At 35.0% G+C, this 26,849-nt stretch overlaps 1 protein-coding gene across 7 annotated transcripts in view; it reads right to left on the bottom strand.

The window, feature by feature from the left end:
- Cntn6 (contactin 6) overlaps positions 1-26,849 on the bottom strand; it is a 291,448-nt gene that overhangs the window by 147,844 nt on the left and 116,755 nt on the right. For all 7 annotated transcript variants that reach the window (XM_033757030.1, XM_033757032.1, XM_033757034.1 and 4 more), the window contains exons 3-4: positions 20,885-21,011; positions 15,057-15,232 (exon numbers count right to left, since the gene is read on the bottom strand). In XM_033757030.1, coding sequence (XP_033612921.1) covers positions 15,057-15,232; positions 20,885-21,011 — 303 coding nt within the window. The remainder of the gene's footprint in view (positions 1-15,056; positions 15,233-20,884; positions 21,012-26,849) is intronic.

Raw genomic sequence — 26,849 nt, 5'->3', positions numbered from 1 at the left:
AAAAAAAAAAAAAAAAAAAAAAAAAAAAAAAAAATTAGCAGAAAAAATTTAGAAAAGTCTATCAATGTTAACAGTAATTGTCTTTTGTTTAGCTGATAGTGTTAATAGCATTTCTGCATTTTCTAATAGTTACATATTGTCATACTGATTGTAAAATGGATTACCACTATGTTTCTGAGCTTCTCTATTGTTTTATCTGTCTGCCCTAGAGTTCTTAATCATGTCATTCACTATGATGCTTAGGTTTGTTTTTATTTGATAAATTATTTCTGATTTCATTTTTTGCAGATTCTCTTTTGTTGCCAGTCCAGGGAGTCCAGGGGGTTGAGGTTCAGGCTGTTTCATCTCACTCCCTGGATTTCCATTTAGTGATCTAGAATTCTGGGATTGCATCTTGTTTAGGCGTCTTCTCTTTTCTATTTGTTTTTGTTATTGTTGAAGTTTTTTATTTAATTCGCTGCTTGTAAATTGCTTATTGCAAGTATTTTTATTGCTAGGATTTAGAGCCTTTAGGGAATGGCTACTTCTTGGATTGTCTTCCTGGCATAGTTGGACTTTGGGTTTTGAGTTGGTAATCATCTGAAATGAACAGAAGAAATATGAGAAAAGAAAAAGATGGAAACAAAGTCTTTGTAAATAGAGAGGGGTGGAAATGGGATGAAGGGAGAGCAGAGGAATAGATAAAAAATAAGGGCCAAGATATATCATGTACAGGTACAAATTTCCAATAATGAATGTCATCACATTGCATATCTAAAATGTGCCAATAACATTAATGAATAAAAAAAATTGAATAATAACAAACAACACCAACAACAGAAACAAAAATCTGATCACCACTAAGGAGGAAGAAAAATAAAATCACAGGTAAAAAAGGGAAAACATGCCTCTGTGCTTATCTTTGAAGGATAGCATACTGAAGAAACTGTACTTTTCACAATCAGACTTAAAGGAAGAAAGTTTTAGTAGAGGAAACAAATGGTGTATGTAAATATTTTTTGCCCAGACTCCAAAGTACAGGTAGCAAGAGTAAAAATAGAAACATGTGATTATATGAAACTCGAAAAATTCACATAGCAAAAAAAAATCAGCTGAGTTAAAAGAACCTACAGAATGGATGAAAATATTAATAAATCCTTCATTTAAGAAATAATAATATAAAAATATATAAGGAACCCAAGACTAAACACCAAAAAAAGAAGAAATTAAGTTTAAAAATGGACTAAAGATCTAAACAGATATTTCTCAAAAGAAGACATAAAAATGGGCAACAAATACATACAAAATCCTACATAACACTAGTAATCATGTAAATTAAAATCACAGAGTGGCAAATATGAAAAAAAATAATAGATGCTGGTGAAGCTGAGGAGAAAAAGGAACTCAAATATTGTAGGTGGGAGTGTAAATTAGTACCGCTATTTTTAAAAACAGTATAGCGATTCCTTAAGTCACTACTAGGTATTATTCTAAAGTACAGCAAATCATAATGCCAAAAAGATACTTGTACTATGTTTGCTGCATCAGTATTCATGATAGCTAAAATACGGAATCAACTCACATGTCCATCAATGAAAGTGGTGAGAATGTGTGGTATTATAGATACATAATAGAATATTATTTGACCATAAAAAGAATGAAGTCCTGCCTGGTATAGTGACATGCAGCTATAATGCCAGCACTCAGGAGAAGGAGGCAGGAAGATTGCAGTGATTTCAAGGCCAGCCTGGGTTATACAGTAAATTCAAGGCCAGCCTAAATTACATAGCTAGACTCTGTCTCAAAAACAAAATAAAACGAATGAACTGTCAGTTGCGGTAGCAAGGATAGACCTAGATGTCGTTATGTTAAAGAAGATAGCCAGACACAGAAAGGCCACAACAACAACAACAACAAAAACATTTTCACATTTGTGGAAATTAAAAAGATGTTCTCACAGGAGAATGCAATAAAAAGTGGTCTCTAGAGGTTGGAAGGTCAGTAGGAAAGGGAGACAAAAAGAAGTTAGATAAGGGACACTAAAACACTGTTACAGAGAGAGGAATTAGTTCTAGTTTTCTCCAGCATGGTGGGGTAACTCAGGGGTCTCCAGGCCCCAAGAAATGGGCCAGTCTTCTAGGTGAACAGGGAAGAGAGAGGGAGAAAAGCTTCATGTCTGTTTACAGCAGCTCCTTACCACCTCACTTGTGGTCTGAGCTCTGCCTCCTGTCAGATCATAAGATTCTCACAGGAGCTCACAACAACCTATGAACTGTACATGCAAGAGATCTCAGTTGTGGGCTTCTTATGAGAAACTAATCCCCAAACCATTACTTGAACCCATCCAAAACTGTGTCCACAAAACCAGTCCCTGATGCCAAAAATGTTGGGGATTACTGGGGTAACTCTCAGCTATAATAATCTAAGATATATTTCAAAATAACTACTAAGGAAGAGGATGAAAATTGTGGATTCCTGAGGAAACAGAAGTGCCTTGATATCATTCCTATACATTGCATGCCTGTATATATATTCAACTACCAAAAATGTAACCCATAAAGATATACAAATATTAAACACTGATACTTTTTTAAACAAAAGACACACTGGCAATGTCTAAAGCATTGGTCTAGGATTGAGTACCAATAAAAGGCAAGAAGTTTCAGGATTTTTGTGGTACAATAGAAATCCAAGGGTGTCTTCTCTGTGTGTTTTAAGATTTCATAAGTATTATTTTGATAAATTTTGTATTTAACTGAAGCTAAGCTAGTTTGTCAGCAAGCCAAGTAACCTGGAAAGTCACTGATAATACAAACAAAGTCCAACCTGGCCCAAATTTTGGACAATGGAAATTGAAGCCAAAACCAGATATGGATCAGAATTAAGTGTCAATGAGGTATAACACAGATTATGTTAAAAAGCCTGGGAATTCTTGCTTTAAATATACATGGGATAAAACAGTTTAACATTGGAGTAGAGACCTACAAAGATAGTAATTTTCTCTACATACGGAGGAGCTTCCTATATTAGGACCATAACAGTATAGAACATCTTCAAGTTTTATCATGTTTCCCTTCCCTTGTCTTAATGTCCAGCAGCATTAAGGACCCACTTGCTGCCAGTGGTCATAAATTAAAAGAAAAATCAGGTGGCATGGTTGGATTTTTCTCCAGATTAAATTTTTGATTTGGAGTTTACCATGGCTTTGATGGATAAAACCAAAGAAATAAATAGTACATAATGATTAAATAATGAGTGAAATGAGAAAATGAGTCAAAGACTACTAGAAATATAGGATTTTTACTTTTGTCTAGCTGTGAAAGGAATATCAAGATGAGATAGGAGGGGGACAGAGTTAGGATTCATGTGATGTGTAACACAGTGGAGTGAAAGCACGGCTATGGTCTGTAAACCACAAGAAGTGATCTCTAGGAAGAGGTACCCAGAGATGGGAAGGTTGAAAATCAGATTATGGAGAGTGTTTGCTGGTTTAGATACTGACAAGGCCTTGAAGGAGTCACAGGGTAACTACTGGTGAAGTCATGGTGACAACAAGATCAGTGAAGAGCAGAAATGCAGGAACCAAGAATTCAGGCTGAAATTGGCAAGAAATAATGTAGGAGTATTATGGAGAGAATGTCAGAGAGGTACCTGGTAGTCTTCAAGGAATGTTGGTAGTTTCAAGGTAAGGATATCATTGCAAAACAGAGAAGCAGCAAGCGGTGCATTCTAATGGCATGGATGAAGTGGGTGGGGCACTGGACGGAAGGGAGGCACAATAACCTGGACGTGAAGGAGACAAGAAGGCCGGTTCCATCCCTATTTCTACTCCCCTTAGCAGGAGAAATATGGGAGGAAATACTATTTGAGACAGATATGCCACAAACAAAACCCTGAGATGGAAGCCAAATGTCAGTGGAAACAGCACAGAAAGGAGAAAGTTCAGAGGAAAGGTCAAGTGTACAAGGGATTTGCTATTGGTTGACTTTCGTTTTAAGAAAGGCCAGAGAAAGTTTCATGGCTTCTGGAAAGTTTGGACAGGAGATCAGGTACAGAATATGCAGGGCTCTATCTAGAGGAAGATTTGGGCAACAAGATTTAGAAATTCTGGGCTTATTTTAATACACTACGTGAACAGGAAGAAAGGTCTGATAGAGGCAAAGATGCTGATGTCAAGATACATATGCTGTTAAGCTCTGGGTTTGGGGAGTGTGCTTGGGATACTCTTACCAAGATACTATCTTCTCTCTTCCTATGAATACATGGGGCTGAGTGGAAGGGTAGTTCCATCCACAGCGACACAGACTATGACATTTCCTCTTGCTAACAGCAGAGAGAGTTAGATGATGGAGTTGAGGTAACTGGAGCCACAGGTGTGAATGAGTGACACAGCTTTTTTAGAGCACCTGTTACTGGGGAACACTTTGAAACCCCAATGTTGGGTTCAAAGCCTGATATCTGCTGCTTGTTGGCCTTGGGTTTAAATTCCTGGCTCACCACTTCTTGTGCTGTGAGAATTTAAGCGAGCTCAGGAATTGCACTAGGCTGTATTTGTCAGTGGATACATACTATATTTTATTAATCCTAATATTTATATTAATAATATTCACAATCCTTATTCAGATTTGCCCAAAAGTCATAAATTTTTAAGTGTGGTCTTGATATATTTCAGATCTTTTTAAATGAAAAAGATTCTCATCTAAATGAGTATTGGGAACAGTACAAAAGACAACAGAGAGCCTTCCAGAAGGCTGAGAGGCAGCTGGCAGAGGATGCAGGCCTCTAGCACAGTTGTTTGCATTTGATTACCTTTGCTTAAACTTGACAAAATAATTAAAATAAATCCTTTGTGCTCAAGGGATAGACCCTCGTAAAAAGAACTAGAGCAGTTTATTTGGATGGGATTTCTGGAAGAAATGAGGGAAGGTTATATAATCTCCATTCATAAAATCAATTTGATTTATGCAAAATAACTCATTAATATGTATGTAAAAGTAGATCTCTCTACTGCACAATTCCCCAAAAGAAGGAAAACACCCAGCAATTGACTTGTTAAATCACATCTATAGATCTAGGCTCATCCTTATTTGCATTTCTGTCAGACATAGAAACACTGCCTAGGAGGATAGTATTTCTGAAAAGGATTACAGTTTTAAACCTACTGTTTTGGTTAATGCTCAAGAATATTTTTCCTTGTATTTTATTTGAAAAACGTTAGTATATTTGCTTTTTTAAAAGTGAGCCTCCAGTTATATTTGGGCAGATGCAAAAACATAGAAAATAAACTTTATTTTGCTTGTTGCTTACATTTATGTTTGGTGCATATGGTCGTAGGGCCTCAAAAATGTGTTGTTTGTGTGTGTGGGTGGATATGTCGAACGGTCACCCTAGAGTTTGGAAATATAGATTACCATTGCTTTTCCTCTGGAATATGCAAACCTTCATATGCACCCCATGCTGGCTCCTATGTGATGCTGCTAACGGGTAGTCTTTAGGCACCAGCCTAAGGCTCTCTTTGAGACTGTTGCCCATAGTTTGGCACTCATCAATGTCACAGGGAGCTTGTTATTCCATGGAAGATATGTACTCCATTTGGGTTTGGCCTCTCGAAACTTCTAAAAAGTGACTGGCTAAGACTTTATTGTATTTTTTATTGTTTTATTCTGCTGTATTTATTGATCTGAGATTTATTCTTTCTTTATCAACATTATCGGCTATAATACCTATTAAACACCAAAACATATTTTAAATTTATACTAATTAAGAGAGTGAGGCATTTACAGAAACATTAACAAAGGAAGAGAGAATAGAAAGCTCAAAAGCAGATCTACATAGATACATACATTGATTTCCTTTAGAGAAGGTATTATAGGAAAGCAAAGAAAGCACTGCATTTCAAAAAAATGCAATGGCTCAAGTGGATCCCTACAGATAAACATATGTATATGTGAATTCAGCCAACCTTGATTCAAAAATATTAAAAATAAATGCACCTGTACTGAACATGTACAGACATTTTTCTTATTATTACTCCACAAGTAATACAGTATAGCAACTATTCACTATAAAAGGTGATATAGGAGAATATTGTCATGATCTCAGGACACAGAAAATATTTATAAAAAGTATCAATTCACACAGGAAAAAATAAATACATTGGACTGAATTTTTTTTTTTTTTTTGGTACCAGTGACCAAATTCAGGACCTTGTGCTTGTGAGGTAGGCAGCAGAACCATTGAGCTAAATCCCCGGCCCTGGACTGAATTATTTTCAAGAGTTTGTTTATCATAAGTCATAATTAAGAGTTAAAAAGTGGTTTCCTATACATAAAAGCTATAACATATTCATAACTGAAATCATTCACTGAGAAAGAGAAAGATGATTCAATAGAAAAATATAAAAAATTACTGAACTGTTCCTATTGGAGGGACATCCAAATACCTAATGTGTATTAAAAAGTATATGACTTCATTAGTTTTCAGGAAAAGTCAATTAAATCAAAATGAGATATTCATTACTATCTTCCCAAAATGCTAAAATTTAGAAAGACCAATGATAATTATTTTCAAGAATGTAGCACCAAACTTTGCTAGTAAGCATGTAAATATAAAAATTATACTGCACAACAGTTTGGTATTGCTATTTAGGTTGTTCATATGTGCACTCAATTGATCTTTTATTCAGTTGTATACTACATACAATACAGAAGTGTATGCATAACCTTATCAACTGGCATGCAAAATATATGCACAAGAACATTCATAGAAAATTATATATCTTTGCTCTTAGAAATAACTCAGATTTCTAATAGTGGGAGAAGTTATATATCAGCTACTATGTAGTGCATTCATATAGTAAAATATTAGATACCAATGACAAGGAGTGAAACGTAGCTACCTAACAAGACCATAAAAATCGCAGAATTGGCTAAAGTGCCAGGCTATAAGGAATATTTCTTGCGGGATTTAATAAATATAAAATCTCACAAGCCATAATAATTGTAAATTTACATGTTGAAATATAGCTAGCTCATCTTTGAGAAGGAAGTAGTGGTGATTCAGGAATCACAAGGGGAGGGACTTCTGAAGTGTTAGAAATATTCTATTTCTCGGCTTGCTGCAGTAATGTAATGCTTCACTGTCTTTTGTACTTTTTGTGTATAATATACTTGAGCAAAATAGGGTATAAATTAATAATTCAAAATGTAATGAGCATTTCTACCAAAACTTTTTATTATTTGCATCAAGTGTTTTTTAAACACTTGAATCTAATTTACTTTTTTTTTTTTTATTGAGTTTATTGGTACATTTAGGGATACAGTACAGTTACATTCATTGTTGGGATCATGTACCTTTACATGGCAAGTCTTGATTCTCATTTTTTTCCCCTTACCTCTGCCCTCCCTTCACCCCCTCCTCCCCTCCCCATCTACAAACACTTTATTTTCATCTTTTCATTCTCTCACATTTTTTTCTTTTCCCTTTTTGTTCTTCCCCTACGTATCACACCTTCCCTACACCTTTAGCTCCTTTCCTCCCATTTCTAAAGGTCAGTAATCTTATTAGAATCTTATGCATTGTTGCAGAATATTCACACCAGGGAAACTATTCGGTATTTACACATGTGGGACTTATTTATTTCACTTAGGAGTATATCTTCAATATGTATCCATTTTCCTATGAATGAATCTATTCTCTCGCTCTTTATGGCTGAGTAATATTCCATTTTATAGAAAAACCACAACTTCTTTATCCAGTTTCCAACGGATGGGCAAATAGGTTGTTTCCAAGATTTAGCTATTACAAACTGTGCCGCTATAAACATGGGTCAGATCATAGTGCAATCAAACTAGACATCAATGGCACAAGAATCTAATTTACTTTTTAAATAATTTTGGATATGTATTCAAAACAAAGGCCAGAAAATGTTTCATCTAACTGTTTAGAACAACTAAGAACTTTGCTGTAATTTGAATTAATTTTTTTTTAATTCTAAAAGAAAATTGATACAGACTAGGTACATAACTTCCTCAAAATCATTTGTCAAATAGAATAACAGCAATCAATAAGAGTATTCCTGCTTTGGGTTTCCTTTTCAGGCTTACAAATCAGAAATTCTCATTTTTGATAGACACATTTCTGATATAATATCACCCCCACCACGACTCAGGGTATGAGGGTTCAAGGTGCCGTCTCACACAAAGAGAGCAAAGATTAAGTCTTGCTGAATACACATAGAATAGGGTATTGGGAAAAGGCCTGAAATTTTAAAAAAGCATATTTTTATTAGATATATAAATAGATTTCTAGAAGTGATGCTATGAAAGGAAATGTGGCTAAAGCACTGGATAATACTCTTCCCTACTGATTTTTAAAATAAATATAATAGTGACTCATGATTTAACCATGTAACTGCTTACAGTTCACTTGTTTAGGATTTGAATTATTTCTAAAACCAAAGACAATATTTTTTCCTGGATATGATACCAAGTAGCAATTATGCTATTATCCCATTAAGACATTCAGAATATTAAATTCACTGCGGTATCATTTAGTGCTCTTTCAATGTGATAATGGTACACAAATGCTAATTTATCAACTTTCTTTATTTAAATAATTGAAAAAAGTATTTCTCCCACATGTTGCTTAGTTCTTTTCAGGTGTATGGAAAAGGTTAAAAGGTATTTAGCATTTCACTCACAATTAGACATGTATTACCCACTTAAATGTATCCTTCACAGTTACCGGAGACTTTATAATTTCAAAATACATTTTAAGTGTGATTTTCAAAACTTCATCTCCTGGGTTTAATTTCTTTTCCAGATACAAATGTACTTTATCACCATATCATCAGGATCATGGATAACTCCTCTTGCGATTCATACATATAAAATAATTTAAATTACATTTGTAAGTAATCAGTGCCCCCAAAGCTTTTCAAATTTATTTCTGAATGTGAAGGGTTCCCCACCCATTTGTGAAGACCTTCCTCAGAAAAGAAAATAAAAATGTATTTAGCACTTTCATAATTGCAAATATCTTAGAAAATCTTCCATAAGGAGTCAAAGATATTTACATAAAACTTCTACTTTTTTGTTATATATGACTATGGCTGGTGATTCATGAGGACTCTGTTTTATTTTCTCTACTTACAAAAGAAACACTTATTTTGGAAACAGTTTGAGTTGGAGGTGTGAGAAATTCAGAGTACTGAAGTTTGGTTGATCTTCAGTAAGAAACATTTCTCTCACCTTGAATTTCAACATATGCAAAACATGATCTAGACATGTTTAAAATTTAGATGAATAGCATACTAGATATACAACCTTTTGCATCCCTGTGGACAAAAGTACAATGATTGTGAATGCTTATAGTCTACTAAAATGTATTATTATTGTATTTTAAGCTTAAACCAGTGAAAATCAATTCTAAGATGTGCTGTAAGCATTCTTCATCCCCACTGCATAATTTCTTATAAGGCCTGAGATGTGAAATTATCCTAAATATGAATACTCTCATTCTCACAATATCATAACAGCATCAATGCATCAGAATAACATTTCTAAGGAACACGTGTGTGATACTCTGAGTTACCTTTTATAAATAACATAACACGCTGAACATATCTAACTGCGTGAAACTGACTTTTGTGTGTTTGTTTCACTGGGGTCTCATTGTATCACCCAATTATCCCACTGTCTACACATCACAACTTAGATATACAGAGCCTGATACTACTGGATTAACGCTCGTTCTTAGCTTCAGCCCTAAACACCAGTTACTCTGTACAGCCAGCCTGGTGCTCTCCTGCCATCATGCCTAATATTTCACTGACCTCCTCACCCATTCTTCTCAGTTCTACAAGCTTCTTCAAATATCTCATTTCCTCTGATGCCTGTTAAATCGAAATGTTCTTTTGGATCTGGATTACGAATCGAGAACACAAACTGGTATTTCAGAGTTCAATTCAAATACATTTTCTTTGGAAGACTTTGTTTGTCCTCCTCCTGTCCAGACAAATTTAAAACTATTGCTCACTCTGGTCTGTTAGGGTCAAGTTCATGTCTCTTACTTCACATGATACTATTTTTTTTCCAGTACTGGATATTGAACTCAGGTCCTCTGCACTGAGCTACATCAATAGCCCTTTGCCAGTTTTTTTATTTTTAGATAGGGTCTCACTAAGTCACTAATTTGCCCAGGCTGGGCTCTCATTTGGCATCCACTTGCCTCAGCCTCCCAAGAGTGCTGGGCATATAGGCATGTGCCATCATGCCTGGCTGCCTGATGCTTTTTTTGAGGCAGTGCAAAGGGTGGCTGTAGTAAGGAGTCTGGATTCGAATATTGATTTTGCCACTATTTGTTCATTTCAGGCATGTAAGTAAGATCATTCTTCAATGCCTCAATCTGCCCATCTGATTATGGAAATTTTGATCATCTCAGAGCATCTCTCTCTCTCTCTCTCTCTCTCTCTCTCATTTTAAAATTTTGTTGTTCATTTTTATTTTACATAAGGTCTCATCTGTCTACACTGTGAACACAGGAAGTGACTGTCTCTTACTTATGATTTAATCTTCAGAACCTAGTACTGTGCTTGATACTTATAAATTCAGTAAACTTGAGTACTTGCTGGTTGAATAAATGACTAGTCAGTTAGGAGGTACCTGTCTAGCTGCCTTTCCTTCCACACAGTGGAACAAACTTTGAATGGGTATGTCTGATTAGGTATGAAGTAGTACAGGATGAAAGTATCTTATTCACAGCTAAGTTTTATGCTAAATGTTTATCATTTTATTTCTATAGGAGCCTTGAAAAAATATTACTTAGTTAAATTATAGGTTTCTTTAAAAAAATCTCTCTCATTCTCAAAGATGACATTTTAAACAGCAATGAGAGACGCAATGTTTTCTCGCACAAGTACAGAGTAATTCATTAATATACATATGAAAGCAAGAAGTCTATATTCAACCTTTACCACCAAAGTCCTTAAAATGAAAATAACTCATGCAGCTACAAGAGATTTGAAAAGTCAAACTGTTTTCTTTTTGGAACTTCTGGGGATAGAACTCAGGTCCTTGCGCTTGCAAGGAAGGCCACTGAACCGCTGAGCTAAATCCCCGGCCCCTCAAACTGGTTTTATCACTCAAGGAGGCCCAGGTGTTAACAGAAGCCTCTGGTGACTTGCCAATGTGTGTTAGGTTTACGTTTGGGTGCAGGAAGGAGGGGCTTTTAAATTAGAACTTACTTGAGTATTTGGAAGGACAGAATTACAGGTTGAAAAGCTGAAAGGGCCTTTTGTAATCAAATAATTCAAAATATATGTGTAAAAAGCCAGGGAGGCAAATGACTTGTCTAAGTTACCTAGCTGGTTAAACACAGATTTGATTTAAGAAGATATTCTGTAATAGAAAAAGTTTGTATGCATGGGCCACATTTCAGGATTGGGTACATGTTGAGATGATTCATGATGAGACAAAGTATTACAGGCTGTGTTTGAAATTAACTCAGAGTGTGTTTTTGGATTGCAGGGTAAAAGTTACAAACAAAAGCCATCAATCACCTGGAGGTATCCACTTGCAAAGTCTCTCCCACGGCAAAGTGGGTTCTGAAAGACTGTTGATAAGTCCATTTATTGTCAAGGTCAAAGTAGCACTATACAATAAACTGCCAACAGGTGAGAAACAGAAGAGTTGAAATATTTTTATGTTGATGCATGGCTTTGTTCTTATATGTAGGTGTTGATAGGAGTGAAGTTTCTGGGCCCAGTTTTTCTATCAGTAAGTAGACCCAATATCTTGTACTGTAAGTTTACTGTCTGTCTACTTTTGGTTCTTCACCAGCAAAGCCTGAGGAAAGAATATAAGATTTGTTGAAGAAATAATCTTGGAAAAAGACAGAGAGAAGGAGAACAGAGCAAAGGAAAGAGCTAAATAATAAGAGGTCTCCGCATCTTCTAGTTTTAGCCTGAAAGCATGGGGAATGTGGGGCCTGAGATGCAGAGCAGGGATAGCCGTCAGCTTTGTCACACATCCAAAAGGGCTGAATAAGAGACACCAATGGAACTTCCACAGCTTATTGTGAAACTTACTGTCTTCCAGATACAATTTGGTATTTAGATAATTATTATGCCATTAGCAAACAAATAAAGAAAGAAAGCCCCATGATTTGCCTGTCAGTGTATGAGAAGGACTCTCTACTGTAACATGAGGAACATAAATTTTATAACACGGACTCTTCTTTATTATATACTCAAGTTCCAACATGTTCTCTAACACAGTACAAAACAATTCTAAAGCCAAGCTTCAAATCAATAAAATGGGAATAACACTATTCGAGAGAGATAATACACATGTGCCAGAGCAGCTAAAAGTCTTGAAAACTAAAGAACGAGAAACCGGTCTGGATAAAGTTTTAGAATGTGAATTAGAAGCATTTCTAAGAGAAACAGTAGCAGTTTTAAGTATGTTTGGTCAAGTTAAGAGGAAATAATCCATAAGAATAAGAATTAGAAGCACCATTTTCTGACTATCCACATGAGTCAGGCACTTCACACTCATTATCTCAGCTAATCTGCCTCAGTGTTCTATGTGGAGTTCCTGCTGCAATTCTTCTAGCAATTTCATAACAGAGGTTTAATGTTGCTGAGAGGTGGCCTAGTTTCATTCTGCGAAATATGTGGCAGAGATAGATACTGAACTCCTATATCCACATTGCAAATTCCAGCACTGAGTCATCACTGGTACAGGACAACAGTTAAAAATTTATAAAGGAAGTAAAGAAGAATTAAAATTAGGAGGATAATATATTTCATGTACTTTAGGAATTTGCCATTTGCATTTTTTTCCTCATTGAGTTTATTGGTACATTTTAGGTATACAGTACAGTTACATTCAGTTTTGGGATCTTGTACCTCTACATGACAGGTCTTGGTTCTTATTTTTTCCCCTTACCCCTGCCCTCCCTTCACCCCCTGCTCCCTTCCCTATTTACAAATACTTTATTTTCATTTTCTCATATTTTTTTCTTTTCTCTTATTTCCTTTCCCCTACCTTTCTGCCATTTGGTTGCAGGTAGCAATTCAGGCTTTACTTTTCCTGTGTTAACCACGCTAGCGATTCTTGCTCTGGATACAAAGGGAGACACTTCAGACTCACTGCACTATAGGTACTGCACAATTCTTGTGCTAGTTCTTCCTTTTAATTTTTCAAATGTGATTGTTGCAGACTAAGATCTTCTAACTTTGTAGAAGAAAGATCACTTAATGGACACAGGCCATTTTTACTTTCTACATGAATAGTACTGGAAATGCTTTTAAGGATCATTTATCCCCCAAAACAAGAAAAAAATTATGAAGAGACAGAAAAGTCAGCAATGACATGAAAACTGATTTCTCTCCTTCATCTAAATGGAGGCATTTAATTTACTAATTTAATTTTTCCTCTTTTTGGGCAAAAACAAGATATTTTCACCAGGCAAACTTCTGGTTACATTTATTTTTTAAAGCAGAAAAGGAGATGTTAATGTAGAGAATTTAAGATCTGTTTTTGATAAGAACTGGGGAGTAAGAAGAGAGTGTGACTAAATAAAGCACCATGCTTTACTTTAGATGTAGGTATTAAGTTGGTTTAAAATCTAGATAGAACCCATAACTCTAGAGAAACTCAGAGGTATAGTAAATAAATACTATATGCTGTTTGGAATCTCCTTTACAGAGAATCAAACATATTGTTATTAAATTTAACTCAAATCACGTTTGTTTTCTACAAACATCTACTTTCCAAGCAACAAGGATAAATAATAACTGTGACAGAATCATTCAAAGTTTCTGGGAAAAAAATGTTTCTTTCTATAACATAAGTACCTATTATGTTTCCAAATGATCAGTTTTAGCTGAGAGTCAGAAATCAGTTATGTTTATCTTCAGTCTTAGGTCCTAAAGTTGTCCCCAGCCTTTGTCCACCCACATTCTGTTTAAGTCCATAAACATATATGCTTTGCTTATATCTACAGATATAAACACATTAAAATATAATTAACAATGTGTGCATATCTATCTATCTATTATCTATCTATCATCTATCTTCACAAATAAGGCCTTCCCCCAAATGGTCAGCCTACTGAGGCAGAACTGTTTATAGAACATGGGATCTCTGGTATAGAATAACTGTTAGCATGGGATGTGCAATGAGAAACAGACCCAATTATTAACTCATATATCTGCTGATGACTAGAGTAGTTCTGTAGGGTAGGACTGGGCGGACAGAAAATTTAAAAGCATTGTCTTTTTAAAGTAACTGATAGCACAGACATTTCCCTGAGCCCCCAAAGAATAGCAGCTAAAATATTGGCTCCCTCATACAGCCTCTGAAGTATAGAGATCAGGAAAAATTCAAGCCTTCCACATCAACAGATATAATTACTTTCAAACAAGCTTTCACTGAATTCCACTATGAAACATTCCAGTCCCTGGAAACACTATATATAAAGGATATAAGAAGCAATATGTCTATTGTTCATCTGCTAATGTCCCCAAATGTCACCAAGGTAATTACTTGGATGACATTTATGGGATGCAGCTGGACATTGTTACAGTTAATATAAAGCCTGCCCTTGGCAACCACTTTATTTCCACCTACATCACACTGTGTCACACTGTGGGTGTGTGATCACTTTTCCTGGAAGAATACTTGCCTCCCCCAAATGACATCTCCACCCTCTGTTATTTCTTCTTTCCCTCTGCACATCAATATCCAATACGAAACAAAAATTTGCAAAAGGATAATAACATTATGTGATGCATAATTATCTTAAATTTTAGAGGTGTTTCCAAATGTAATTCACTAATATAATAACACTAATATTTTCTTTTCTTTTCCTTTTTTGAAACATGTTTCTATTATACCCAGAAGTCTAGATTCACAAAATACATACTGTCAAAAATTCCTACAATCATAAATTTACATTTGTGCTCAAAGAGCAGATGATTGGCAAAGCTAGATTTTTTCCTAACGTTTATAAAAATGCTATATTTTCAGGGAAGAAGAGAGTCCAGATTCCTCCAGCCTCTACAAACTCACATGCAAACTGGAGCTTTGCTCTCCGACTCAGAATCGTCCCCAGAAGATTGGTGGCGAGGCACTGGTATGTGCCAATATCTTGATCTGTGTGGGGGCTACTAATGGCCAGTCTGCCTCCATTCAACTTGTAGCGATAATTCCTGGTAAAATCAATATCCGTACCATTTTGTTTCCACCTTTAAGGGAAAAAGATCAAATTACGCTTCTAATACATGGGGTCAAGTGCTATTTGTCTTAAACAACATTCAGTTTTAATTCCTGCAAACATAAAATTAGTACAAAAACATGGCTATCAAGGAAGGCAATTCTACTAGTTTCCCCAAAACTAACTGTGGTACCAATAACTAGGTTACCTGAAGGCTCTTGTACTCTTTAAAAATTATAAACATTTACCCAAATGTGTACAGAGAAGCATACAATCCATTGACATAAGAAGTAAAAATTAGCCAGTCAATAATATTGGTCCTCCTATTCTTTCAGAGACTTTTCAAATATTGTATACCATCCCTGAACTCTCACAACTGATGCTGGAAAATTGAATGTCAAAAATGATTTAGAGGCAGAAATTCAAGAAGTGTATATTACCAATGGCACAAAGAATGCCAACAAAGATTTTACAACGCCAATTTGAGTCTGACAGCAAAACAATAATAAGTTGACTACTTCAGAACACTACTGTCTGTTAGTCTGTTACATGGAAAATTAATAATGTTGAAAATATTTCAATGGTGCTTAGAAATGCCAACCTAAAATTATATTAGCAAAACAAATGCAGCTTGAGAAGTTTTTATTTCAGGAAGAAAAAGTCTTGAGGCTTGGGTGTTAGTCAACAATCCTTTAGTACATGAATTAACTAGCTCAATTACACTGGAACAATATTTATTTTCAAAGAAATATACTTCTGGGGATTCCATTTTGTCTCTTTAAAACAAGTGAATTTAACTAGTCATCATTTTTCATCTGATTCATTCCCCCTAATTTGTACTTCCCAACTCTAGCAAAATTTCCAAATACTTTGATGTATGAAGACTGTATATTTAGTGAGAGACATTTCCAGCGCACAAGCTGTGTGTAGTCTCACAAACCATTTAGGAAAGAGACGTTTAAAAACAGTCATGACAACCAGTTGAGGGAGACGAAAAATATCTTCCAAACTCATTTGTAGGTTCATGGTTGAGGTTTCTATAACAAAAGGCAGATGAATAAGAGAAAGACATTCAGAGGTATTTAGTATAACTTTTACATGAGATGGAAGCCTTCAGAAAGAGATGCTAAAATGCAGAATAACCCGCACATTTTCCCACTAGATTTGATCGAGTGTTGACAGCTCTCACACAGTAGGAGAGCTGAATCAAAGGAATTAAACCTAAGAGTAATAAAGTAGATGTGGGGGACTAATCATGATCCACTTTTTAAGATTCTTCCTGGTATCTCTGAGTCTTTTTAGAAAAAGATGTTTCTTCTGGGTATGGGAAAGGTACCTTTAGAAAGCAGTTTCTTTATTTCTTTTTTAAAAAATTAATGAATTTTATGTGTACATTTTAGGTGTACAATATAAAGACATTCATCACTAGAGATTCGGACTTTTAAATAATCTATCTTGATTCTTATTTTTTTTTCCTATTCCCCTGCCACACCTCTTCAACCCTTCCAACCCCTCCCTATTTACAAAGACTTTGTTTCCATTTTTTCATTTTCTCATGTTAATTTGATTCCCCTTTCCTTTCCCCTATCCCTCCCACTTCCTCTTCCCTTTTACACCTTTTCTTCCTATTTAACATTATCTATTATACATTTTGATCCTATTTACACTTTCAGTTTCTCATACCAGAGAAAGGTTTTTATGACATGGTTCAGAGAAAAAGGGTGAGGAAAAGGTGAGAGTGATCTTCTTGCTTTTGTTATTTTCTCACATGCCAAAAGTGTCATATTATAGGATTACATGTCCTCAGAACCATCACAGTTACTTAGAAAAAACAAATGAATAAATGAACCCTTTGTATGGAATATAGCTAATTTGTAAATCATATTTTTAAAGGTATATGCCAGCTTTGCAATAATTCTGCCCCTCATAATGAAGTCATATTAAATATTTTGGAGGTAGTTAATTGTAGAAAAGGAATGGCATTTTACAGAATTATTTCTTCTACCACTGACATTTTTAGGAGCATTTTGAAACATTCCATGAATCTGACAAATACCTATCAAAGTAGCAAATTTGAGCCTAGGTAATTCTCTACCCTATTAAAGATGTGAAGTGATATATCAAATACCCAATCAATCAGATGTTCTGAAAAAATCCTGTCACTGTTAAATTATTTAGCCACTTCCTGTATACTTCAACTTTTTTCTAATAAAATGAAATTGAAAGCCAAAGAGTACATTTCAATGGCCTGGGCCTGGAATTTTTGCTCTTTTTTTTTTTTTTTTTTTTTTTTTTTTTGGCATAGGAATTTGTTTAGAGTGCTTCTTGTTCTCAGTATTAGTATAAGAAAAAGTAAAATGTAATCCTTCTCCAGATCTGTCTCATGAGGCCAATATTCTCATTGTCAGAGCTGCAGTACTGTCTTTCATAATTTGTTTATAAGGTATGGTCTTTGGACCTCTACGTTCCCTACCATTTCCTCAGCAAAGGATGTACCATACTTAGTTTGCCAGCTCTCTTTAATTTTGGAATCAATCACTGCAATAACTGCTGTCATCATTATATGCTCCTAATTAAGCCCAGAAATTGTTTTAAAACACAAATTTAAAGTTGTTGGCCTAGCTGCAGCAAATGAATTTTTCACAGTATCCCAGTAATCATTCTAATTACTACGGTACAATGATTATTAAACTGTGCATATAGATCAGGGGTTCAGCTCCTGGTCCTAATTAATATGTTTAAATCAATGGAGAAATAGTATTAATGAATTCAAGTGATTTTCATACATGTGCTACTGATAGTGTCACACACCCAGGAGTATTTCCCTGTGATGAAGAGTAGCAAATGTGCGTTAAGTAATTATTTCAAATATACAAATTAATATATAAACTATAATGAATTTAAACTAAAATCTTGACCTTTTTCTGGGGAACATCTTTCACTAATAGGTAGTTAAGCCATGTATTAGGAATGATGGATTGCTAATGCAATCATGTTTGCGTGCACATGTGTTTTACAAAACTTGGTACTATTTTAGTGGTCTTTACAAATGACCCTTTCTGAGTTTAACTCCAGACTTCTAAAGGAAAGTTCTAAAATATGAGTTTTAAGTCTCTTTTGATGACTGCAATGAATAGTAAATTTTGGATTTTGCTGTGTGGAAGAAATCCTAGCCCTAGCTCTAACACATTTAGGCTGGGTATTCTTGGACACAAATTAAGTATAATTTCTCTAGAAGTCATTTCCATCAGTTAAACTTGCAAGATGATACGTGTCCTGCTTTGTTTCATGAGAGCAAAATGAGGTAGAAAAATAAATCAGAATGGTAGAAAGGCCAAGTGACAACTGTTAGAATTTTTATTCAGAGGCTAAGAAGCTATTTATTTCTTTAAAAATGATTTTAGACAAACTGTTCTTAAACTATTTCCAAAGTTTGACTTTTAATATCACTATTCTCCAGGAGAGATTTCATTTGCTATACTGCATTTATTAAAAGAAAGATTTATCTTAATTTCTTTAAGAACTAGTGGAAGAATTAAAGCGTGGTACCTACCACAGTCCTATTTAAAAATGTTTTCAACAACATATTTCACATGGATTTTCTTTGTTTTTTAAAAATGTTATGCAGGAAAACGTACTTTATTGATAAGAAGCTGATGCCCAGAGAGAGAAAGAGAGAGAGAATGAGAGAGAGAAATGATTACTTCAAAATCACACATGGAATAACAGAGTTATGACTAAAAATGTTAATTCTTAGTTCTCAATGATGGCATTCTTGTATTGCTTAACACCATCCCCCGCAAAACTTCAAATGTTGCTGGAATTTGTAAGCATAAAAAGTTTTCACTTTAGTGAGCACGTATTTGCAGACAAGGTAAATAGAGTTATGGATGAGATTTTAGAATTAAATGTAAATTCTAAAGGATCATAATGATAAAGGAGAAATAGAGCTTCTGACCCATTACATGTCAAAAGTGCCAATTTCATAGTCCTTCAACATAGAGGAATGAAGTCTCAAATCACAGGAAGAAGTTAAGAGAATTTTATTGGACACAGGAACAGCTCTTGCATTTCACGAGGGGTCTGGAGTGGGTGGCCACTGAGGCCCTTTGTCACAGGTAATTTATTAAAAGAAAGTCACAAAGTAAGTAAGACCTGCGTGAGACTACATTCAATCCATAGGATTATATGTACAGCTACTTAGTGAATGCTGATCCAACAGGGAAATGAGTTACTTAAAAAAACTATTAATAAGATTTTATATATTTATGTAAAATAAAATAAAATAGGTGGTTGCTTAAGGAAAACAAATGAAACCTGAATTGAGTGAAACAAATGGTAATGTGATGGATCTTCTCTAACAGTTGAGGTGCAGTAATTTGGAACCCTAATGACAAGGAAGCTTAGTAAATATAATGAGAAGAGAGCATTTCAGCCCTTGTTTTGAAAAAGGAATGTGCTGAAATTAGCGCTAAAAATATAAGATAATATAGAGATACTTTTGTCTTTGTGCATGTGTGTAATTTAGCTAATTAATCTACACAGTTTAGAATCAACACAGACTGTATATTTATTGCAATCTAAAAATTTGAAACAACCATCCTGCTTTCCCAAAATAGACTGAAATTGTTGCTTTTTGTATATGGCAATTGAATTCTTAAAAATTAAGAATTCCAGAAAATGCTTTTAAAGTCTAAATCTACAAAAGTCATTTCAACGTTTATTCTGATTTTTGTTATATTTATTCACATTGCATAGAGAATTCTTACCAGTAAATCATTCTTATCATTTACACAAATATAATTTATACAGGCATACATTTTTAAATGTGTGTATCCTACCCATAATATGGATCAAATTTCTACCTTTTCTGAAACTGTATAAATAAGAAAAAGCCATTACTGACCCTTCCTCCCTATTATTCCACAGGGAATATATGGGAAATGTTAGGCAGATAGGCTTCCTTCTAACTGAAACAATACACACACACACACACACACACACACACACATATACTCATATAGTGTGTGTTTGCACATAATAAAATGCTCTTTCTGCTTTGAAGATATTTTGCTGTCTGCAACTTATTTTTTTTTCTAAAATTAGTATATTTTGGGTGAAGGGAATCAACAATGAAGTTACAGGATTTTAGAACTGCTAAAAGAAATGTAAATTTTTACTTTTTTATGAGACCATTTTCATCCTCATTCCATTTGGGGCAACTAAGCCACTAGTCCCAAATCTCTATGGGGTGAGGAATGCAGCATGATATCATATGGAATGCTTCAAATTGGGGATATAAATCTTTCTTTTTCTTTTATGCCTTTCTTCCTATTTTCTATAGCTCCTTTTCTAATCTCTCTTGCTTTCACTTTGTATCTCTTTCTCATTTCTAACCTATGTTTGATAATACACAGCACCAATCTTAAATATAAGCAATCCTAATGAGATAAGAGACATAGTGATTTCCTGGAGGTGACAACTGGGGGTAATTACTGTCTGAAAGGTGCATTGAGGGAACAATTTTGGGTACTGACTGGGGGGCACATGGTTGTGTATCACTGGAAAATGATGCCTGGAGCTTTAGGCTTAAATTGGAATAGCTTTTAAGCATTATGTAGTATATGTTTTACATCAATGACAAAGAAAAGCAATGCAGTGGTGACCAGAGATAGGATTTTACCTGTAATGGGGTGAAGGGGAACCATGAGCAGCACAATTCAGGATGATTTCAGATCGTGATAAATCCAAAGGAAAAATGACATCCTGTGGCTCCTGGGTAAAAGTAGGTCGGCTCCATCGGCCTTCTCCTGGAAACAGAAAAGAACAACATGTAAAATCTTGTCCCTACTTTGAGGGTGTGTGTGTGTGTGTGTGTGTGTGTGTGTGTGTGTGTGCACAGTGATCTGTAACAGATCTATTATAGGTTTCCTCTGTCCATATTTGTAACTCCCTAATCAGACTTCAGGAATGCTGGACCCCATCATTGTCAGTGTACTTATGTATGTATTCAGACCCCTACAGCAAAATAATTCAATACTCTCTCACCCACTCCAGGTACAGGTTCTTGATAGCATTTCTAATTTTACCGCACACCTCTCCCAAGACTTGCTGAGCTCCTTTCTCCATCCTCACTTGACTCAGGTTCTGATCACATTCAGCATCTTCATTCTGTAGAGAAGGAACCTCTTCTCCACTCCCTCTTATTCAACCCACTTGAGCTCTGACACTGTGCACAGCCATGTTCCAATGTGAGTAACATTTTAATATCATCCAGAACATGACATGTCTCAATCAAACATTTCCTTCCCTGTCTTCTATTTGGTCTTAGCATCGGAGTCTAGGATTAACTAACTTCCCCTGACAATGCGTCCTTTGCCTTCCTTCTCAGGCTTTGATATTCCTTTCGTGGACATCCCTCTATAAGTACATCTTCACTTCTGCTCTGCCATGCCACTCTAGACGATGGCTGTCATTGTCCTGCCCTGCACTAATACCATTATCAGGGCTCACATGCATCTGAAGCTGGGCTGTGGCTTGCTTCTTCCACATCAATTTGGATAGGGACCTCCCTTAATTAGTTCAACTTTGTGACATTTGGACTGAAATGTTGTAAAACGAAGCCCTATTTCTAAAGTAAAATTCTGTGCTTGTATGTGTAAATGTATAATATAAGCATAAACTAGATACTGGGACTTAGTTTTAGGATACCTAATTCATAACTCTCACACTTACACTTGAGGGAAATCTTATCATCTTCTCATTATGGGGTTAAAACGCCTGACATCAGCAATTTAAGGGAGGAGAGGATTATTTTGGCTGACATTTCAGTCCACAGGGGCCAGCTAAAAGGCAGGACTGCATGGACGAGGGGCATGGCTGAGGAGAGCTGATCACAGCATGGCAGACAGGAAGCAGAGAGAATGAAAGTAAGAACCAATGAGGCAGGTACATCTTTCCTGAGCATATCCTAAGTGACCTACCTGTTTATACCAGATACTGCCTCTTGTAAGCAGGTTAACAATAAAGCACCCATCATCCAATCACCTTTCAAAGGTCTTGCCTATGGTCTCATGAGGCTATGGGGAGCACCTGTAATCTAAACTATATTAAGGATATATGAAGACATGGTAATTTACTTATATCAGCACAGGGTCAGAGAGTCACAAATTTGAAGGTATTGCATAGCCCATTTAAGCCACACTTCTTGCTTTAGGAAGGCAATATTTAGCCCAGTAATTAAAAAATATGTACCCTCAGTGGATTTGAACAACTCTCTTTCTCCTCATTTTAAAAATACATATATTATTTAAATCAGATAGTTATTTTTAAAGTTAATGTTATACTTCTTATAAAATATGTCATATTATATCTAGTGCAAGTAAATGGAAAGTCATCTAATTATGACAATTCATTATTATGATCATCATTATCATCATTATTACTGTAGGCAAAGAAATTGAAAACCAGAAAGTTCAATTATCATTTCCAAATCCACCATCTCCTATAGGAGATAGCAAGATTAAAATTTAAGTCTTCATATTTGCTGTCCACTGGCTTTACCATCCATCCATGCAGATATACTCCATGTCCATTAATATTCTAAAATATTGCCATCAGTAAAGAAAATTCTTTTATTACCTTTACTCTAATTGTAATTTTATATATATTCCATAATTGGCCTACAAGTACACACATATCAAAATTTTAATTTTTACCTAATCAGTTATAAGTTCCATAATTTTGGTCAACTTATTCAACTAAACATTCTAGAGCTCTTGTTTCTTATTGGTTTAAAGGTCTTACTAGGGGTTGCACTGTAGTATTTCTGTAAAGCCTGTTTGAAAAAAATATGTACTGGGGCTGGGGATTTAGCTCAGTGGCACTGTGCCTGATTCACAATGCAAGGTCCTGAGTTTGATCCCTAGTATCGGAAAAAGAAAGGAGAAAGATTGCAGTGATTATATATTTTACACAATTTTCTTCTATACCTAATGACATGTCATAATAAATGCAAAGAAAGAAATTAACAATGTTAAAAAAAAAGAAGACAGTTCCCAGTGCCATTGACTTAATCAAAACAAGTAAAGAAAAAAATAACAGAACCAACAGCTGAGTAAGAAGATTGTGGCATGGTTCAGAAATCTTTTTTCTTATGCTCTGTGAGATTTACTAATGAAATAACAAGAGTGATAATTTTCAATACAATCTCCAGATGTGAACATAAGAAGATTTGAATAGAGATACAGTATAAATTTTTATTTTTTTCCTTGAAGAATAGTAATGAAAAGGGCTTCTGAAGAGACAACCATGCAGTAAGATAAGATAATATGAATAGTGAAGCTGACTCCTTCTCACACACTCAGAACTTTATGCGTAAATGTTCATGTGGTCCAATCTCCAAAGCCCAATAAAAATGTCCTATTACTTGGACTATTCCACCAAAAATCTTACCACAGATTCTCAAAAAAACTAACTTTCCCTCAACTTGATCATTCACTCAGACTACAAAAGTTGGTTCACATCATATATTCAATTTCCAAACTGGAGGGAAAAGAGCCAACAGAACCCAAACACAATGAAAAGGTAATTAAGAAATATCATTGGTGGGCTGGGGATTTAGCTCAGTGGTTCTGCTGCCTGCCTTGCAAGCTCAAAGACCTGTGTTTAATCCCTGGTACCAAAAAAAAAAAAAAAAAAAAAAAAAAAAAAAAAAAAAAAAAAAAAAAAAGAAAAAGAAAGAAAGAAAGAAAAGAAATATCCTCTATAATAAGTAAATTTCTGTATGCAGTTCCTCAATTATGAATGATACCAAAAGAGATGGAATAGAAACTATGCAAATATACCATACAATAAAGGAGAAAAACATGGAATACAAAAGACAAAGTTACATAGAATAAAAAACACAGTAACTTGAAGAAAGCTATGGAAATTATCAAAGTAGCTTCATGCTGTGGAATAAAAAAATCAATTTTTAAAAATAACAAAGACTAGATAAAAATACAGAAACAATAGAAACATAAATTAGTGTGCTGCAGACTTAAGAAAATAAGTTGCAACAAAAGCAGAATCATTAAGAAATAATAATTAAATTAGAATAGGCAAGTAACAAAATAGGCACATACTGAAAATTGTTACTGATGTAAAGATTTCAGGTACTTGTAATGACTGCAGCTTAAAGATCACACATAATAAAACAACCTAAGGGAACTTAATGGGTAAGAAAGATAATGATGATCTAATATAAATGTCCTTCATATCATCACGTCAGAGTGTCAGAAAAAAAGGTACCAGAACATATCTTTGAGAAAATGTCCTTTGAGGTGCAAGAATACTGCATCAATTTCTATGATTACTTGAGAGGGAGAACACGCAGATTGTTTTAGAGACTGATCTTCAAGTTAAAGAACAACATTGTAAGACTAAGATGAAATAGAAAATGTTCCAAAACAGAGGGGAAAACTGAGACTGATATCAGATTTTAACCATTTGCACTCCATATGAGAAAGCAATGCAGAAAAGCCTACACATAATCTGAATGACTATGTTAATGAATGTTATCACTCACCAAAATGCATTTCAAACCTAACAGCATCTGAAATATATATCTTGAGTACTAAAATGTTTATACAAAATAATAGGAATTCTTAAAGATGCCAGTTAATAATGAAATCCATTCAGCTAAAAATGAACTAGTATTCAGATTTCCAGAGGAAGATGAATAAAGGTGCACAATGAATAATAGTTTTAAGAACACAATGTGAAGGTCATAAACTTGGGTTATATATATATAATATATATATATAAGGGATAGTGATAGAATATGGTGACAAATGCAGGAATGCTAATATTATTTTTCATGGCAAAAAGTTATATATATATATTTATAATTCAAGTCTTTACCTTATAGAATTCTTTATTGCATATTTTAATTTTATGGTGATGGTTTTAAAAATTTTTTGTGGTCTTAGATCATATATTAGAACTTGATTTTTTCCTTTCTATGGTGTTCATTCCTGTATTTCTGAAGAGCCCACAAACCATACTATGTAAAAGCAGCTTTTAACCCATAGGAGTAGAACCTATAAGGCATGTTTGATTAAATTTTCCCCATTCCTCTGGCCATAGCTGACTAGAAAATTGGTGAATACTTTTCTACTGGACTGCTATGTTTCTCTCTCCTAGGAATTTGGAAACAATATTAAAAGATGCTATCTTCTGCTGGTTGCTTGGTGAGAGGTGAGGGTGTTAATACATATTAGAACATTCATCTTCTGCAAAACTCATAAAGAGGTGGTGAATGCTAGTTTATACAAAGACAGGGACTGAGATACCTAGATGATAAGGAAATACAGAGACAGGTAGCAGAATGATAGACAGAAAGAATAATTCATAGAAATGAAGCATTATTTCCAGAGTTTTTCCATCTCTGGTTCCAGTTTCTAATGAGATCTGCCTCTGAGATACCCCGAATACAACCTGTATAGCTTCTGTGTCATACAACAATTTGCTTTGATAAAGACAGTTTCAAGTAAGTCATAGTGATAAATCAGGGTGTTATTGTTTTTCTTTTATCCAGAATTGCAAAGTGCAGATAACCTAGGCAGGCAACCACGTACTTTGAAAGTAAGTTATGAGGGTCAATCTCAAATTCTTCACGGGGCCACTCTAAACAGAAGAGAGAACTAAAAACCATACCATCCTACCTTCTACTTGAATCCCATTATTTAAGCCTGAGTAAATTTAAAGTTTCACTGTGAGATAAGACTAGAGATGTCTAAGGTCACACTTGGGATCTCTGTGTTACAAATATTGTGTCGATCAATGTATTTATTCATACAGGTTGTGGCATTTCCGTGATACGTTTCCATGGTGGAAGTCTAATTTGTACAGTTGTTGCTATGATGTAAGGGGTATCCTAATACCATGAGTTGGGCTTCAAACCTGGAGAAATATATAGTTGTCAGGGACCTGGCGAAAGACAGAACCTGGTAGTCATTAGAGTAGCAGATGGGTCATATTTGTACCAAGTACTCCTAAGATGAGGCCACTAGGATGTAGGGGAATCTTCATTCATTCAGCAAGCATTTTCATGAGAAAGGCAGAATGAACTTGAAGAGCAAATAAAACATGCCATACCAGGAGTGTCAGCTAGATTTCTGTTAGGACAAAATAGCTGAAATCAGTTGACTTAATGGAGAAAGGTTTACTTTGGCTCTTGATTTCAGAGGTTTCAGTCTATGGTTGCTTGGCTGATTCACTACAGTCCTGTGGTGGTACCTCCTCAAGGGAGTGTATGGCAAAGAGATCCGACCCTTTCCTATAGCCAGTAAGCAAAGAAAAAGAAAGAACCTATGGCCCCAACTTCCCTTTTAAGAGCTAGATCCCATGACCTACTTCTTCAGTTAATCTGCCCTTCTAAAATTTTTGCAACTTCCAAACAATGACATAGGACAAAGACCAAGCCTTTAAAATATGGCCATTGGGAGCTATTCCATATACAAGTCGGAGCAGCAGGCAAGGGTAAATACCATGAAAGAAAGGAAAGTCTTATAATTCTTCTAATAACACTTTTCCTAATATTTGATAAAGAGGCTTCACATCTACACTTTGTAATGGGATCTACCAATTATGTAGTTGATCCCAAA

Source organism: Fukomys damarensis, unplaced genomic scaffold, assembly GCF_012274545.1.
Source record: "Fukomys damarensis isolate Sample0158 unplaced genomic scaffold, DMR_v1.0_HiC HiC_scaffold_28, whole genome shotgun sequence".
In the NCBI taxonomy this organism is placed as follows: Eukaryota; Metazoa; Chordata; class Mammalia; order Rodentia; family Bathyergidae; genus Fukomys; species Fukomys damarensis.
The sequence above is the reverse complement of the archived record's forward strand: the minus strand, read 5'-3'. Positions and strand labels throughout refer to the sequence as shown.